The sequence below is a fragment of the Orbicella faveolata genome, unplaced genomic scaffold (genome assembly GCF_042242905.1).
Source record: "Orbicella faveolata isolate gen_17 unplaced genomic scaffold, um_ofav_v1 contig_25, whole genome shotgun sequence".
NCBI lineage: Eukaryota > Metazoa > Cnidaria > Anthozoa > Scleractinia > Merulinidae > Orbicella > Orbicella faveolata.
The window spans coordinates 3,101,639-3,119,361 of NW_028301553.1; the positions used below are offsets into that span (position 1 = coordinate 3,101,639).

At 39.0% G+C, this 17,723-nt stretch overlaps 2 protein-coding genes and 1 pseudogene across 3 annotated transcripts; 2 read left to right on the top strand and 1 right to left on the bottom strand.

Annotated features, from left to right (window-relative positions):
* Window positions 1-3: 3 nt before the first annotated feature.
* LOC149108575 (HMG domain-containing protein 3-like) lies at window positions 4-13,210 on the bottom strand (annotated as a pseudogene). Its single transcript, XR_016208469.1, has 10 exons — window positions 13,003-13,210; window positions 8,764-8,822; window positions 6,402-7,650; window positions 5,828-5,964; window positions 4,866-5,076; window positions 3,890-4,186; window positions 2,852-2,982; window positions 1,807-1,931; window positions 1,210-1,428; window positions 4-949 (listed from the first exon to the last, which is right to left on the bottom strand). The product of XR_016208469.1 is annotated as an HMG domain-containing protein 3-like (transcript).
* LOC149108576 (uncharacterized) lies at window positions 10,835-12,399 on the top strand. The gene has a single exon (XM_089294730.1). The coding sequence runs from the start codon at window positions 11,413-11,415 to the stop codon at window positions 12,328-12,330; it is 918 nt and encodes a 305-aa protein (XP_089150856.1). The 5' UTR covers window positions 10,835-11,412; the 3' UTR covers window positions 12,331-12,399.
* An 85-nt stretch (window positions 13,211-13,295) lies between the features above and the next one.
* Window positions 13,296-16,801, top strand: LOC149108577 (alpha-(1,3)-fucosyltransferase fut-3-like). Its single transcript, XM_089294715.1, has one exon. The coding sequence runs from the start codon at window positions 13,813-13,815 to the stop codon at window positions 14,992-14,994; it is 1,182 nt and encodes a 393-aa protein (XP_089150841.1). The 5' UTR covers window positions 13,296-13,812; the 3' UTR covers window positions 14,995-16,801.
* Window positions 16,802-17,723: the final 922 nt, after the last annotated feature.

Here is a 17,723-nt window from a genome sequence, read left to right on the forward strand (position 1 = left end):
AAATTGGTTTTTAACAACTCTATTTCTCAAAATTCCAAATTTTACAAATTGGATGTGCCCAGCAATATATACACTATTTACAAGCGACATGTGTGCATTTTTACGTTGGAAGAATGCAAGGAAGATAGTATGTCTTGTTAAACTGAGCATACGCAAGATGCGAGTTTTGCGAGGGTGGAAACTATTTAAAGTTGCACAAGAGTTAGTCATTGATGTCATCCTGCTCATCCCACATGGCATTCAGTTCTTGTTCCACTTCCTCTTCTTTGTTGTCTCACAGAAGTATTCATAAAAACAGTTAAAAGATAATAAATACGGTAATCTCAATTTTGCTTAAGTATGTACAAATATTTTGCTCTAGGAAAACTATTCGTTTCTGTGAACAGATATCCACAGGCAAATACCAATATTTGAGCCCCAAATGGAGAATGTAATTTATTTGTATAGCTTGAAATTATTGCCAACAATCCAGTACAGATACTCCTTAATGCTGAAATTACTTCTTTGATACAGGTTGCTTAAAAGTAAAACACATAAATTCATCTCTAACAATATCACAATTGCCTTGTGTATTTTTCTTCAGTGTAGCAACCTGTCTGCGTACAATCTGTTCGTTTGGATAAAAGTCCATGAGGAAGTTGTACAGGAAATGGACCCCAAAACCTTGAACACAGGCACTTCGCAGTCTACAAATGTTCTTGCGATTATTTTCACTCTCCTGATAGCTTGTCTTCACGCTATTGGCTTGTAAGCATAGGTTAATGTTGTGAAATGCACATAAAGGTGATTTATGTGGATTGCTTGCTGAATGGAATCGATCACCAAGTATGTATCGTCTGCAATCTCCAGATATGGGATGCATCAGAGGTTCATCTTCGTGTGATTGACGATGGAGAGGTACAGAGCTGGCAAGGTACTCTGAAGGTACAATATGAGGGACACTCTTCCCCTGCAAAAAAATTATTTCTGTTAATTCATTGATCTGTTTACCTATATAAGGAAGACTTAAGGGTGGGTCTGTTAATAGGGGAGGGGGTGAGTATAACAAAATCTGAATTCAAAAGAGGAGGTTTATAAGAGAAGGGAGGACTTAAATGAAGTGTAATGAGTGAAATTAAATTAAGCAGCCGATATGATCAAGAAATGAGAAAACATCAACACACATGCTAATTTTCCAATGGGACCTGGTCATTACAAAATGCTTCACACCTGTGATGGTGACCTGTCGCTGTCAAGAATCTCAAAACATCCACTGAACTTTCCCCACAGTTTTTTTCCCACATCAGGTGCATGGCAATCAATATGCCTGGCAAAACCACAGGGCGTATCGCAAATGAAAAGTAATGGTGGATACTTCAACGAGAGAAATAAATCTGCTGCATCACGCACAGACTCTTGCAGGGCAAGGCACTTGGAAATGACAGTGATCTACATGGACATGAAAATTGGATTGATCAGTCGTCATCACATAACATTTGATACTGCATTAATATAATATCAAAATTGTTGTGTTGTGACACCTAGTGATAATAAGGAGACATGTAATAAAATCAACGTCAGTCCTGTACACGTAAAAACCAAGGTGTCACCATTTTGATGAAATCTTTTCATCTCGAAGTTATTTCAAAGATAAGTGAATATAACTTTTTACTACACTGAACCTGTCATGATAACAGGCACAAGACAGATCTTGAAAGAATTGTCCCGAAAATAGCAAAATCCCTTCAAGAGTGCCCCTTTAAGTAAAAACTAAGATCAACAGTATAAGTATTAATTTTCTTTTAGCTTAAATCCAAAAACACACACCCCATGTCGACAAACAATGTGGTAAAATCCCCCTGTCTGACCAGGAACTTTAGTGAATTCGTGGCATGGGCAACTCCAACAAGTAGTGTGGCGTAAAGCTGGTTGATGTCACCCAGTAAACATTGCTAGAAATGACACAACAAAGCATGGTAAGTAATCAGCTTCACTAATTTGAAAGTTGAACATAACTTAATAATAATAATAATAATAATAGATTTGTATAGCGCCATATCCATGGCTCATGGCGCTTTACAGTAAAAAATGTTATTAAAAATAAAATTTATATTAAAAATTTACATCAGTGATAAAAAATTACTAACAAATAAAGTAGCTAAGCTGTAAAAATGAAAGTAAAACTAGGAATCATTAAAACCTTTAAATAAAAACTGACTAACTTAACTAAGTGACTGACTAACTAACTAGCTAAACTATCTAATTTACTAATTAACTAACTAACAAAAGTCTAGTTATAAAATTTGTTAAAAAGATATGTCTTTATACAAGTCTTAAAATCTCATAGCGAGCCGCTCCCTCTTATATTGTTCGGAAGAGAGTTCCATAGGCTAGGTGCTACAAAAGAGAAACACCTATGACCATAGCCTATTAACTTGACAGGTGGTACTTTCAAGAGGTTTTTGGAGGAGGATCGAAGATTTCTGCTTGGTACATAAGGCTCTAGCAGTTCAGTAAAATAAATAAATGTTGATTAATCATTAAAATCCCCATGAATCAAGACATTACAGACAACAGCCTACCAACAAGGTAACTTTTAATACTTGTTCTATTCACATACGAATTTGTTCTATGTGGTTATGGGTGTACAATGTACCGATAACTCCAATGTGTTTAGCCCCCAACCCACAACCAGTTTGCTACCTTCCACTTTGTTCACCTTCACTTCACCGTTGTCAGTTGTTTTTTTTTTTCATAACATTACTTCAGCTACATTGATAATATTAATGAAAAAAAGAGAAGCATTTTACTTAGGTCTCATATATATACATGAACATGTACCTACAATGCAGCGAATCAAATACAAACGTACCTTCGACTTTTGAGAAACAGAAATACCAAGGTCCAGAGACAACTTCTTAAGTTCAGGCAATGATAAATTTTGTATGTTGGACATGTCAAAAGCACAATCTCTAATCTTGGCGTGGAGCAGGGCTGGATCACCTACAATATATTAGGAAAAAAAATGTAGAAGTCATCCAAGGTAGCTGTTAGGAAAACCATGGATGATGAGACTAGTGAATGTACTCTCCCTTTTTAACTCTATAGTTATTTCAGGTAGCCAGGTCCTTAAACCTACAGTATTAATATATGATGTTATACAATTACTTTGTAACCAGAAGGGGGAAATAAACGCTGTTGTTGGCAGTGGTGAAAAAGGTACTAAAAAATAAGAATGCCTGATGCTGTGCAGGTGTTGCCAACGTGTGCTGTGGCATTACTGATCAATGCAAGAATGACACTCTGTCACAACAGGAGAACACATAGGGTAACACACTGTTCACTGAAATCTGAACTATGTGGGTAGCTATAGCCATTGACCTGGTTTCTTGAAGAAGAAACCAGGAAAAGCAACTATTGAGGGTGACCATGTAGGAAATGACACCACTCAAGGACAGGAGTAGATGAAAAGCTAAAGAAATTATTCCAAAACAGTGCAAGTAATTACAAACAAGAAATGTCTGTTTATGTGTACATCAAAAAAACAATTCAAAGATTTCTTCATTGAAGCTGGGTAAAACATTTTACGCACTGTTTTCAGGATGCCCTCAGTGAGTTATTTTGTGAAATGAGAATACCTGTAACTTTTTTTTTAAACAACTTATCAATGCTGTTATTAGATGAAACTATCTGTTTGTTTGAAAAAGAGCCACTCTCAACTGGTTTTACTTACCCTCAACAGTTTTAGTCTGCTTTTTAAAAAACTGACTTTTCTTTTTCAATTCAGTATTCCAAATATTTGCACCACAGAGCTTTGGTGCAACAACTGGTGGGACTTCCAAAACATGAAAGTTAGGTGATGAAATTCTATTTGCTTGAACAATAACCACTCTCAACTGGTTTTACTTACCCTCGACAGATTTACTCTGCTTTTTTAAAAACTGACTTTTCTTTTCCATTTCTGTATTCCAAATATTTGCACCACAGAGCTTTGGTGCAACAACTGGTGGGATTTCCGAAACATGAAAGTTTAGTGGTTTTGCAGAACGGGTGTATGTGTTGCACTCCACAAAATAGCACTTGATTCTTTCCAGAAATTCATCCAATGGCAGTGGATGTCCTCCAGTGGTCAACCGCTGTGATTCAAGAGCATAGGAAATCTGATAGCATAAAATTGATGCATCAATTATTAAGGTATGTAAACAAAATTAATATGTTGTGGCATGTGACATGCACTATATTTGTAAATCTAAATTTCATGTTGGCTTTTACTTCCGACCCATTCAATGTTTTCAACAAAAACAAGTAATGATAAAATTTTGCTACACAATCATCTTTGTTGCAATAATAAATATTTCAATACTTGAATTACCGGTAAGACTGCACACACATGAAAAAGATAGCCTGTGGAGCAAGTGTTTCCGTGTGGTTTTTGAGTGTTAAAAAGCCGATTTCCAAATTTTGGTTGCGTGAAAAAAGCGCTCAAAAACCACACAGAAACGCTTGCTACGCAGGCTATGAAAAAGAAGTATCCACCAGATGACAGCAGACTGTAACAACTGACCTCTTAATAAATAATCAAACTCCACTTGCCCTATCACTTCCAGAAATTTCGAAATGCACAATTCTTCATACCAAATGGGAAAAAAAATAGAGTGTATAAAGTGACTGGGTGGGCTTCTAAGTTTGCTGGAGGCTCTGAAAATCTGTATTTCAGCATGAAAATCATGTAAAAAGGGGAAGTATATGGTAACCCTTTTTTGAATCTTGACGGTTGAGACACTATTTGATTGCATCAATTTGTGGGATTGAAACCTCACGCTGTCATTGGCATTGTAAACTCAATCTAAAATAGAAAAATATGAGAGAGTTGGATGCTTAACTACTCAGAGAAGTTATCTGTAAAAAAATGCAAAGAAAGGTACAAATCTCATTGCGGCTGCAACAATTCTTCTGGTTACCATCACCCAAATACACCTCACCCAAAACCCCACAAATACCACATATTTGACTGTCAAGACTTCGGACAGTCAACATCTCAAAACAATAAAATCCATTGTACAACAAATCAGAAACGTAGTCTAAAGATGGCACAGGCTGAAAAAAAGGGCATATTTTTTTAAAAAATAGGTCTAGAAAATCTTTTCTTTTTTCTAATTAGATCACATAACTCTGGTTATGCCAATAAGCAAACTTTTACCATGTAAAGCAGGACTGTATATAGAGAAAACGATCATATGTTATGAATTTCATCTGTCACAACAATAATTTTTCCTGTAACTAATAACAGCATAATACCGGTATGTACATTTGTCTGGCAGAACCAATCAAAAATATGTTCCACTTAGTACAGGGTTCATACCCTTTTTCAGAAGCAAATTTCCAGGACTTTTCCAGGACTCAGATTGATTTTTCCAGGACTCTAAAATTCACATTAACTTTTTCACTCCCAAGATCTCAATTTTAATTCTCCTTGCTGGCTGCCATACATTTCATATTTTTTAGATGAGTTTAACAGATTTCCAGCACTTTCCAGGACCAGTAGCCCTTTTCCAGGACTTTCCAGTCCTGGAAAATGCCACTGTAAAATTCCAGGACTTTCCAGGTTTTCCAGGACCTGTACGAACCCTGTTAGCAATGCACTGTCAATAAACCATAAAACTTCACTAGCAAATTAAGTTCTTTCAGAAAAACAAAATTTCATGGCTAGTTATCACCTCATATCAAACACAAGCTTCTGGAATAATTGTATTACCTGATATGCCACACAATCTGATTTGAGAGGCCAACCTAACGTAAAAATTACTTGAATGCAATTAAACCAAGGACAAAACCACTGTGCTGATACCTGCTTTGCTTTTAATGAAAGAATAGCAAGCTTGCTCTCAATGGCAACTGTGAGAGGGACTCCATGCTTGAAGAACTCCCTGAGCTCCATCAAAATGTCTAGAGACACAAGGAGCTTATTGCTGATATTAAACAGTCCTAGAAAAAGAGTAAACAATATAACCATAAATATTAATGAAGCAAGCACATTACATCAACTTGGTGTGTGGCATTAAAAAAAAATAATGAAAATATGACCATGTGAAACGCAAAAAAGAAATAACCATAGTTATTGGAAACAAGGTGTTGAAAAAGCAGCAAATGAAAAACATTACAAGAAAAAAAAATAGCAAGGTCATTGCAAATTCCAAATTGGAAACCCAAAACAATGAAAACTGAAACTATATTTGAATTAATCTGGGGTGGGAGACACAAAAAAAGAAAACCTTCCATGAGTGGAGTGTGGATAATTTGTGTAACTACACAATGTTTCTATTAGTCTCATTTACTGAAAAAATAAACGCGTGGTAAAAATTGATCATATGGTATATTAAGTGAGCTTGTCATAAAACATTAAAACTACACTCATTACTAACCAAAATTGAAAGGGAATGCTTGATGCATCGCCTTGCGCCCAGCCTCCAGACAGAACTTAACGAAAACCTCAACTGGCAAAAAAGCCACAGCATTAGTCAGTATATAAGAAACAGGTCCTGCTTTCTGTCCCGGATGTGGTCCTGGGGTTGACAACTGGCTTCCGCAAAGAAGACAGTAATCAACCTCTGGAGAGAATTAACTTGGCCAACCATTTTTAGTATTCTCGGGGTCATTTGAGTGGCTGTCATTTAACGCAATCCTATCCAAAATATTGGCAGGAATGTCATAGGGTAAAGAGTTGAACATATTAAGCTTGATGGTGGAATCTCTTGAGATACTGCTTTCTGATACATTGCATGCAGAAGATGTAGTTGCTGTTGCAGAAGATGTAGTTGCAGTTGCAAAAGATGTAGTTGCTGTAGCAAAAGATGTAGTTGCTGTCGCAGAAGATGTAGTTGCTATTGGAGAGGATGCAGTTGCTGTTGCCATCGGATGAGAAGTGGAAGGGCATAGAGAATTGGAAATGGCAGAGACATCCCCAGATGTTGCCTCAGCCTGAGCTGAAGATGTTGCTGGCATTAACATCGCCACACTGTAGAAACACAAAAGGGTATGACAGTGTATGCATATTTTCTTTTGCTTTTCCTGCCTCATGACACGGCCATATCCTTTACAGTCACTTGACGAACATTCAATTTTCCAATTTGCCACTGTAAGATGGACAAATCCAATTGGGTTTGAAGAAGTTGGTGGCCCATAAGCACAGAAAACAGACTCTGATAACCGATACAAATGTGGAAATGGCACAGCATTCATAACATCCACCAATCTGTCCTTGGTACTTTGATCTGCTTTGTAATGCAAAATTACCTCAGGTGTCAAGGTATGGGTGGACAGAGGTTGAACTGCTTCCTCCACTTTCACAATGTGAGGGCAGGTAAATGAACAAGAACTATTGCTGTTAACAAATGCAGCTCTGGCAAGCTTGCATTGCTCATTGTGGCACTGAGTTTGCTCACCGTCTACAATAAAAAAACACCGTAGATTCCTGACAGTGCGGGATGAAAAAAATCGGCAAGTTTCATGATTCAAAAATTCAACACACTGAGGAACATCGATTTTTCGCTTTTTGGATTTGGGTTGATAGGATCCCCCAATGTGGAATCCACAAGACTGGCATTTTTCAGGCTTATATCTGTTAAAATACGCAGCACTACAATTCTGACAAGATCCCTGACCACGTTGACTCTGAAAGATAATAGCATAAAAGAGAAAACCTTTAATTGACAACTAAGTTCGTTTCTCATTTTCGTTTCTCATTTTCTCACATACATTTGTTCTATTCTACTATTCAGTTAATAGGCTGTTTGCACTATGAAGTCAAACACGCCAAGGTTGTCGGTAGTTGTAATAAATTTTGCGGGAAATAGCATTTCCTGAATAGTGATTGGCAAAGCGAGCCTCGTGTGATTACGATTGTGTTATGCTGCTGTTGAAATTTTTTCCGCAATTCGAAATCCCCAAACAGTAATGACTGTGGACTTATCACCAGTGGTGACTAACAGTAAAGCAATAGACAAAAGATGAAAGCGATTTCGGTCAAATTTTGAATCGCCCATAAATTGCTAACATTTGAATGAAAATTCCTCATTTCCAGCAAGTGGTGTGGAAATAACATTCTCTCCCCAGCCTTCACCTTCTGTATCAACCTGAAGGGGACGTTTAAGAACCCATGACACTGTTTGATAAGAGTAGGGCATGTAGTTCCCAGTGTCATGGTCTGGTCTTGGTCTATAAGTAACCGTTTGTGTTGGGAGAGGTCATTAAATAGGGTTAACTCCAACACCCTCTTCAGGATGCCTCTAGGCATACCTGTAAAACAGACCTTGTACCTTGACCTTGTAAAGGGAAAGAACCAGAAAGCTTGTGAAATTCAACTTTCAGGGAACAATTTTTTTAAGCATTTAAGGTTTGCTTTTGTACACTGTGCAACAGAGGATACGGTGACAGAAATGCGTCATCAGTTGTAAGGAGATGCATTATGCACAAGATCAGAACTAATTGTCACAACTTCCATTAATTGACACCTCAGGGAGGTCCTCTTCCATGAGAAATATTTTGTTCATAGTACGATGTCTACCTGCCAACTTATCTACAACGACCGAAAGCCTTAGCGCTTTGATGTCATAATGCAAATGGCCTGTTGGCACTGTCATCACCAGTGGTATATTTATTAACATGTAATTCTTGTCAAAGATCAGTCAAAGTGGGCTCTTTCTCAGTTCTACTGTGCCCTCAGTCATGTTCCTAAAGATAAGAACTCTATAGTCAATAGCAAATAATGGTTACGTACAAACTTACCATCTTGACAACTTCAAAACTTCAAGACCATAGTTAAAGCAAGCACAGCACATATAAACCTATTAAAAAACAACAAAACAAAATTAAAAAACAACAAAACAAACATTACCATAGTGATGAATCTACATCTAATAGATGTAGTTAGAGCAGGTCCACATCAAGACTTTAGTCTTGCCTATTTTGTAGCCTGCTTAAATAAACTATGCATGTATGCAATACTGCATGTGAAAACTGACAGAGAACTCTGCATTCAACTCTAATCAAAACAGAAACCAGGATTACAACTCTACGAACACTTTTCTGAATTTCCTGCTTGATAAAAAGTTTCACCCTCTACGTGCTAGGTGAAAGCTCTCCAAGCCTACTACACATGATTCCACGCGTGATTAGCGTGCGCGCATAAAAAAATTGCTGCTTTTTCTTCGCGGCAGGACCTCGCCATAGAGGTAAATCGTCATTTTCTCGAAAACGTGTACGGTGACCTGTCATTTTTCTCTGTTGTATTGAATTGAGTAATAAATTTCTCTGTGTAAATTAAATATGGGCCAATTCTCAGTGTTGAGCAAGAAACAATCGTCGGAAACGTGAATTAAGCAAGTAATCGTGACTATAATCACGGTGCTATTTAAACTACGAGTAGTCCCTCTTTCGCTTAGTCCGTCATGCACGACGCGAAAGAAATTCGCGAGAAAAAAATGGCCGCGCGAAATCCTGGGGGCTAGGAGCGCGCGAAAGGAGGGACTACCACCCAAGAGTTTGCCCTTTCACGGCCGAGTGATTTTTCGGTGTAGGATTTGTCATCTTGACGTCCTCTTATTATCGCCTGTTATCAATAGCCCCGGGAGATCTGAATAAAATTGCTCTACTCTACTCTTCAAGTAGCCAGGCAAAAACATATGCCATGAGCAGTATATCTTCATTCAGTGTTCGTTCAGCGAAACTGTCAAAGAAGTTTTAAAAAGAAGACGGCGAATCAGGTCTCTTGTAACGATTTTCGCTGCGTCTTAAAGTTATTGCGAAAATTTCAACAGAGTTCCAACCGAGAATTTACATTATACATTATAAATTATACATAGGAGATCATCCAACTGCGGTGAAATGCTTGCCGATAGCAGCGGAAAATTTCAGGTGAATGTCTAGTGTCAAGTGAGAGTCCGGTTCAATCTTTCAAATGGACGGCAGAAATGCCAAGCTCAGTGAATTTATATTAGCTGACTTAGACGATGCTGTTGAGTGGCGAAATCACCAACACGCTCGCAGTCGGGGTGGAGGCAGAAAGCTTTGCCAAACAAAACACTGGATAAATTTAAATCTTTCCAAAGCGCCTGTTGGTAGATTGGCAAGAACATCACAGCTTGCGAAGCGCGATTCCAGCGCTTCGATTTGCTCCGGTTCCAAAACATTCCTGGAAGACGTCACAGGTATCTCGAATGTTGACAACACGTTGTCAACGCTCCTAACATAAGCCAATCATATTTTTGCGTTGTGAGAGCAACGCATAATTCAAACTCTTGGGCTTAGGCGGTAGTGCTTCCTTTCGCGTGCTCCTCGCCTCCAGGATTTCGCGCGGCCATTTTTTTCTCGCGGTTTTCTTTCGCGTCACGCACGACGGACTAAGCGAATGAGGGACTACTCGTAGTCTAGGTGCTATTGTAAGGATTTGTATAAACAAGGTGCTGTTGCTCCTAAACGAACATGGAGAACCCTCATTTTTATTTCCAAATTTAAGTTCTTACAATATAAACAGTAAATAGGCAAAGTTTGACAAAAATCACAGGGCAGGTTCTAATTCAGTGGAATGACCTTAAGACCAGGGCATGGCGGCGGCGGCTTTCACGTATAAACACTAAAATTCTACGAGTATTTTTAGAACTTAACTTACATCGTATATTTTAGTCTCTTCAATTACTAGAGCACTTGTGCTCAGCTATTAAGACTTCAGCTATTAAGACTGAGACTTAAATAAAGTTGTCATTCATTCATTCTTTCAAGTATTCAAACTTATGTAAGCGTTGGCTGAAAGTTTGGTCATTCGAGTCTAACAACTTGCCTGGAAAGATTTCCGTATAACCCCATACATTTATTATGCATGCAGAATTATTAATTATGTATGCGCTCTATTGTTTTTGAAGACAATAGGAATTCCCGAGGGTATTGAATATATACATTGATAATTACTACTTACTGTATGAATAAAAGAGGATTTCATTGCGCGCTTTTGCGCGCTGTCTTTTCGCTGATTCTCTTCTTCCCCTAGCTCCATTCTTCTCTCTTCTTCTTCTCCATATTCGCCAGGCTCCTTGCGCATTTTTTTTCCTTTTTTTACCTTGTACCCCTGCAGGTCTCGAACCACTTACCTTTCGCATACCTCTCGCTTACCAGTCTCTCTTCCACACCACTACACTACGAGGTTCAGTTGAGAATTTGCACTCGAAAAATCATTTTTATTTTACTTCACTCGTTCACATTGCCAAAAATTTACATTACAATTGAATTATTCCTCTGTTTAAAGCATGTTTCACGCTGCACGAAAACACGCATCGCATGTTTTTATCACTAGCTCCCTGGTGAATATAAAGGGGATGATTTATTTCTTTCTCCCTGTTGCCTCTACTCTCTTGTCATTTACAGTTCACCGTTTTTATAAGAATGTCTACTCTAAACTTTTTTAAATTGTGCAAAATTTTGGCGGATCACGATCTGTGCATACAGTGGTGCAAGGAACACAACCTGCTCGCGTCGTCAGTTATGTGTCCACGGGAAAATTGTAGCAATACATTGACGTGGACACGACGAGCTCCATCGCGAGATGGGTTCGAATGGCGGTGTTCGAGAAGAAAATGCAATGGCATGGCATCAATGCGCCAGAACTCATGGTTTTCTGGAAGCAGGCTGTCCATTGAAAAAGTATTAGCCCTAACGTACGCTTGGGCGCACAAATTTACTATTACTCAAGCAGTGCACGAGACCTCACTAGATGACGAAACCACGTCAACAGAAACGGTGATAGATTGGTATAACTATTGCCGAGAGGTTTGTGCCGACAGAATCATGAATCATCATGCGGGGCAAATAGGCGGACCAGGTAAGACTGTGGAGATTGACGAGTCCAAGTTTGGCAAAACGAAGTACAACCGCGGTCGCTACATCGAAGGACAGTGGGTCTTTGGCGGCATCTGCCGCGAGACCAAGGCCTGCTTTCTTGTTCCGGTAGCACAAAGGGATAAAGACACACTCTTACTCATCATACGCGCCCACATATTGCCGGGGACACGCGTGATGAGCGACATGTGGAAAGCTTACGATTGCCTAAAAGACGAGGGCTATAGTCATCTCACAGTTAACCACAGCCTAAACTTTGCAGACCCAGACACAGGTGCGCACACCCAGCGCATTGAAAATACATGGTGGGGAGTCAAACGAAGTATGCCTCGTACAGGAACATCCAAAGATCTCTTTGAAAGCTACCTACAGGAATGGATGTGGCGTAAGCACTATGGAGATGATCCTTTTGGAAACATTATCAAGCATATCGCCGACTTGTACGAAGTGCGCAAAGATGCGTAAATTGTTCCTTGTAACACTGTATGCACTGTTCGTGATCTGATCGCCACTTCATGGAGGAAAGAAACAAAATACACAGCTTCATCACATGGGTCTGAACTTGAGGAAGGAAATCAAGGGGAAAAAAACGCCGAGAGACGCGACAGGTAAGCTATAATTTTTATTTCACTTTGTTTACATTTACAAAATTAGTATAATAGTGGCTAACCCGCTCAACAGATTATCGCTAACCGCAAGCACCCGGTTTTGCTTAGGCCTAAAGCAGTATTTTTAAGCTTTTTTAAACTAGCGAACAGGTCTAAATCGCTATTATTTTAAGCAGTTTTAAGCCTGCGTTCAGTTTAAAAATACGGTAAATGCGGCCCAAATTATGATATTTCGCATCTGATGTCCGTAATTTAGACCTAAAACTCGAGAAATTATTCTCAAAGAAATCGTTCCATTTTTGCGTATTTTAGATAGAAAACTGGAAAAAAACATCTAAGTCCCAAAGTATGCGACACTTGGTAAAATTTAGAGTTATTCAAATCAAATAAGTCTCAAAGGAGCGCTATTGTTTACTCTATTGTTTAGTTAAACAAAGAACTGTATGCATAATAAATGTATGGGGTTATACGGAAATCTTGCCACTTGCCTTACACAGACGAGTTTCAGGCATTTAAGCTTATACCTCACCTCTTTTCCAATCGATAGGCAGTGTAACTGAAGTGCAGTAAATTTCCCTTCGTGAAAACCGGCCTTCGTAAAAATTTAAGCTGCACGAGTATCTCGAAGACATGTGCTGTGAATCTTCTCAAAAGTGACACGCACAAGAGCCCACGTGACAACGCATAAGCAATCTTATTGGGCTGCGACCTTTGCAACCGTTCATAGTTCGTGGACCAATCAGAGAAGACCTTTCGAGAGCTGCTACAGTACTGGAGGCCGCCCCTACACACAAAGTTAATAATGCGCGGTCACCGAGCTAATTTCCTCTCAGAGCCCTCTGAAAGCGACGTGACTTGATTTACATGTATAGCGTGCTTTGCATTTTAATGTTCAAGTTTCAGGCGAAACCAGAACAGAAATCGATTTCGCATTCTCAGTACATCCAGGGACTCAAGCAAGGAAACAAAGCCTGCACAGTCGCGGACTTTTTTTGATTCTCACAACACATTCAACGGTTAAATTTTAGAGAACACTTTACAACGGCATACAAACTGAAGTCATAGCGATTGTTCAGAGGCATCAGAGCCCATCGCGAGCTGTGTTTTCTTCAGGTGAGGTGGACCAAAATGGTTTGTCGCTTTTTCAGGTATCATCATACATGTGAGGCTGCAAAATAAGCTGGTATACATGTACTATGCTCACGATATCAACTCGTCGTACATCAACTCAAGCTTAAAGCTTTAATACATTGAATACCACGCGGAGCAGCCGGACTTATCACAACTACATCCTCTAGTCGGTGTGTAGTCGCCTGTGCCGCGAGCTAATATTTCAGATATGACAAGTATCATGAATTGGAGAATACTCGCAATTTTGGTTGGCTTAATTCTTCTCTTACTACTGTACTCCATCAAAATGTTCCAATCTGAAGAAAATTTTCCACATTTACAGCCTTGGATTGCTCGAAACGCTACCGAAACTAAACGGATGCCAAACAGATGTCATTTTGATAGCAACGGAACAAGGATCATTCTGTTTTACACTCCATGGTTTGGAAGAAAACCGTGGCCAGCTGTTTTCGAACTGTCTCACGCCAACTGCTCAGAGAAGAAATGTAAACTTACCTACAACGTTCACGATATAGGAAAGAGTGATCTGATTGTTTTTCACGCTCCAGATGTGAAACGATTCGTCAGTCCCAAAGAACTTCAACAAATTCACAACTATCGGCGTCCGAGTCAACGAATGGCCTTTCTTTCCCGTGAAAGTCCTCAGTCTCATCCTCTCGACAATATTGTAATACCGGATGGCTTTTTTAACTGGACGATAACTTTCAAAGCGGACTCAGATTTTCATATGCGCTATGGAAGTTACGTTCGATTGTCATCGGCTGAAAATCCACCGACATTAATTGATTACGCAGCAAGCAAGAGCAAATTTGTGATGTGGGCTGTTTCACACTGCGGCACTATTCGACAGAAGTATGTCAAAAAGCTTCTGAACTACATCAGTGTTGATATTTATGGTGGATGTTCACGTATCTATGGACAACACAACCAGTGTTCGAAATCAAGAAACTGTGATGGTGTTTTCAAACCTTACAAATTTACTCTGGCGTTTGAAAATGGAGTTTGTACTGATTATATCACCGAGAAATTCTGGAAATCACTAACTAGGAATTCAGTACCTGTTGTACTTGGCAAGGATTATTACAGTGCTGATGTGGTTCCACCAGGCTCGTTTATTAGTGTGCAAGACTTTCCATCCGTGAAAGCTTTGGCAGAATACCTACTGTACCTTGATAAAAATGACACTGCATACAACGAATACTTTTCTTGGAAACAGAAATTTGCTTCAACGGACATCTACAGTCTTCCAGCTTGTGAGGTTTGCGATGCGCTGCACGATGAATGCCTTAAACCCAAAGTTTATTCTGATATGTTCAAGACGTTTTGGAATAAAGATGTTGATTGCAAAAAACGTGAACAAGCGCTATCAAGACTTATTGAGAAAGACTGATAGAAGTGACTTCAGTGAATCAGTTTCACCTCGGCAGACTGCGGATAATGTTATAATTAACAAATAAAGAAGTCTCGACTGTGCTCTGTTCTGTTGTAAAGTACGCAGGAAGCGGTAGAGCACGAAAGAAGTGTAGGGGAAAACACGAGACGGAGTCGAGTGTTTTTCCCTGCTTCTTGAGCGCTCTACCGCTTCCTAAGTGCTTTACAACAGAACAGAGCACAGTCGAGGCTTCTTTATTTGTTTTATGATAAATAATCCAATAATTTCCCCACCCATTTGGCTGAATTTTCAAACCAAACTTTATTTTCCAAACGAGTAAAAGTGGCGTCAGTCGTGCACTGTTCTCTGATAAAGCACGCTAAAACTAGTGGTAATCAGAGATTATGAGTGAGTTCGACGCTCTCACTTTAATATATAAATATATACCGTAAATAAATGATTTCACTAGCTGACTTTCAACCTTTGTCTATTGCTAAAATCAACATTTTTCAGCAGCAACCAAGGTTTTACAGTCAGATAGTGTCAAAGTCCATGCTAGTGGAGAGGTCACGATTTGTTGATACGTTGCATGACCCTTCCAGTTTCTGTAGACTCTCAAGTTTCATAGAATATTTAAATTAATCACAACCCTTGTTAGAATTGTTCAACAGCTGTCAATCACAAACTGGACTTCAGCTCCCCCTGGATGGAACGCTAGCCCATCTCAGGGTTATTCTCAGCATTCAGTTTGCCGATACCCATTTATACACCTGGGTGGAGAGAGGCACTGTGAGAGTAGTGTCTTGCCCAGGAACACAATGCAATGTCCCTGGCCAGGGCTTGAACCCGGACCACTCAATCCAGAGATGAGCACTCTAACGATGGGGCCAAAGATTTTTTTTGTTTTCATTATGCCCACCTCACTTAGACGCATCATACTCATGTTGAAATTTGTCTGTCGTGTAATTGAGAAATGGGCCATTTCTGAGTTACCTTGTGCCTCTGTTTCAAAACGAGTCCTCGTTCAAAACCTTTCCTATGAAAATGAGTTTGAATTACACGAAAATGAACATCTAGGGGGAAACACATTTTCATATGAATGGTTTCGCATGAAGACTTGTTTGGACACAAGGTAACTCAGAACTGGCCTATTGGGCTGTGTATTTCGGTGTACAGTCAAACCTGTATTCAGCGGTCACCCTCAGGGAAAGGCTAAGTGACCACTTAATACAGGGTGACCACCTAATACAGGTTGCAAGAAAAACATTTCAAATACAATCAGTGCTGAAAAGACATTTGACCTCAAATAAGAAACATTCATTTTCGGCGTTTAAATGATTTGCGAAATTAAACAAGGAAATCATTTGTTGTACCTCGTTTGTTATATTATTTGAAACTGTTTGAGCAAGTAATTGACACTGTGTTACCATTTACATGTAACACAGGTCAAGACAATAGAAAAAGTCCTGTTGGGACTTCGCAAATGGTGACTGCGACCTCTTAAATATAGAGGTGACCACTTAATAGAGGTCACAATTGCAGTAATTTAGGGAGGTAATTTTTGGGACTTTGAAAACTGACTGCTTAATAGAGGGTAACCAATTAATATGGTGCCACTTAATACAGGTTTGACTGTATTTCAAAAGTCCTAGCTACTCTTTGTAGATACTCTTGGTAAGTGAAATCAGTATGGCTCAACTGGTCACCAAATCAGCTTTGGGTGAATCAAAGTAAACAGGAATAAAGAAGTCTGTTTTTAGTAGTCATTGCACAACATGACCATGGCTTGTTGTCACAAAATAAATGAACAGAGTTGTTTAGCTCAGCCACCATTGTGCCCCAAAATTTGTTCAGCAAATTAGCTTGGCGGTCATTGTGCCACAATATAAATTTGCCGAGTTGTTTACCTCAGTGGCCAGTGTAAATTGTTTTATAGCTTGACAGCTATTGTGCCATTCCATCATGATTTGAGATTTTGACACATTCCAATAAATTTATCATGTTGTGGTGTGAAGACTGGTTAACAAAAACCAAAATCCTGTCGTTTGAATATAATTAAGCTGTCATTTGAGGACTTCTTAATTGCTAAAACACAATCAGGGTAGCAAAGTAGGGTCAAGTTAGGTAAACAATATCACCCTTATAATATCTTCATGCATGGCTTGCAAGTACATCCCTTCATTACTTCTCTAAAGTATCTCGGAGCATTTGGGTCTTGTTTCAGAGATTTGCCCAGTCGATTTCTGGGGGTATGAACACTAAAAATCTAGAAAAAGGAATGATTAAACCATAATACTCTTTTTTCACCAATTTTGTGTCTTTGCCCTGCTGACTCAATTTCTCGGGTATAAACTTTCATAGCAAGAAGCTCAGAACTTGGTACAACCACGCAAAAAATGGAGACCACAAACCACATAATATCAAGCAAAGGTTTAATAATTATTCGTTATTATATGGCTGTGTCTCACAAGGACTGGGAACTACCGAATTCACGAATTTGATCGGCTGAAATCGATATTGACCGCGGTCTAGATTTTCCCATCTAGACCGGTTTCATTTTGCGTTGACAAAGTAACAAACTAAAATACAAAAATGTTCACCATTTTCTTTTATTTTCTTCTCAATCATTTATGGAAGTGCCAAAAAGCCTGATGACAAAAAAAAAGTAAAGAGGACGAGCAAATTTCGGCAGGTTTAAGTTAAGCTCATCGCCGTTCGCAAGCAAAATGTCAGCAAACCAGTTACAT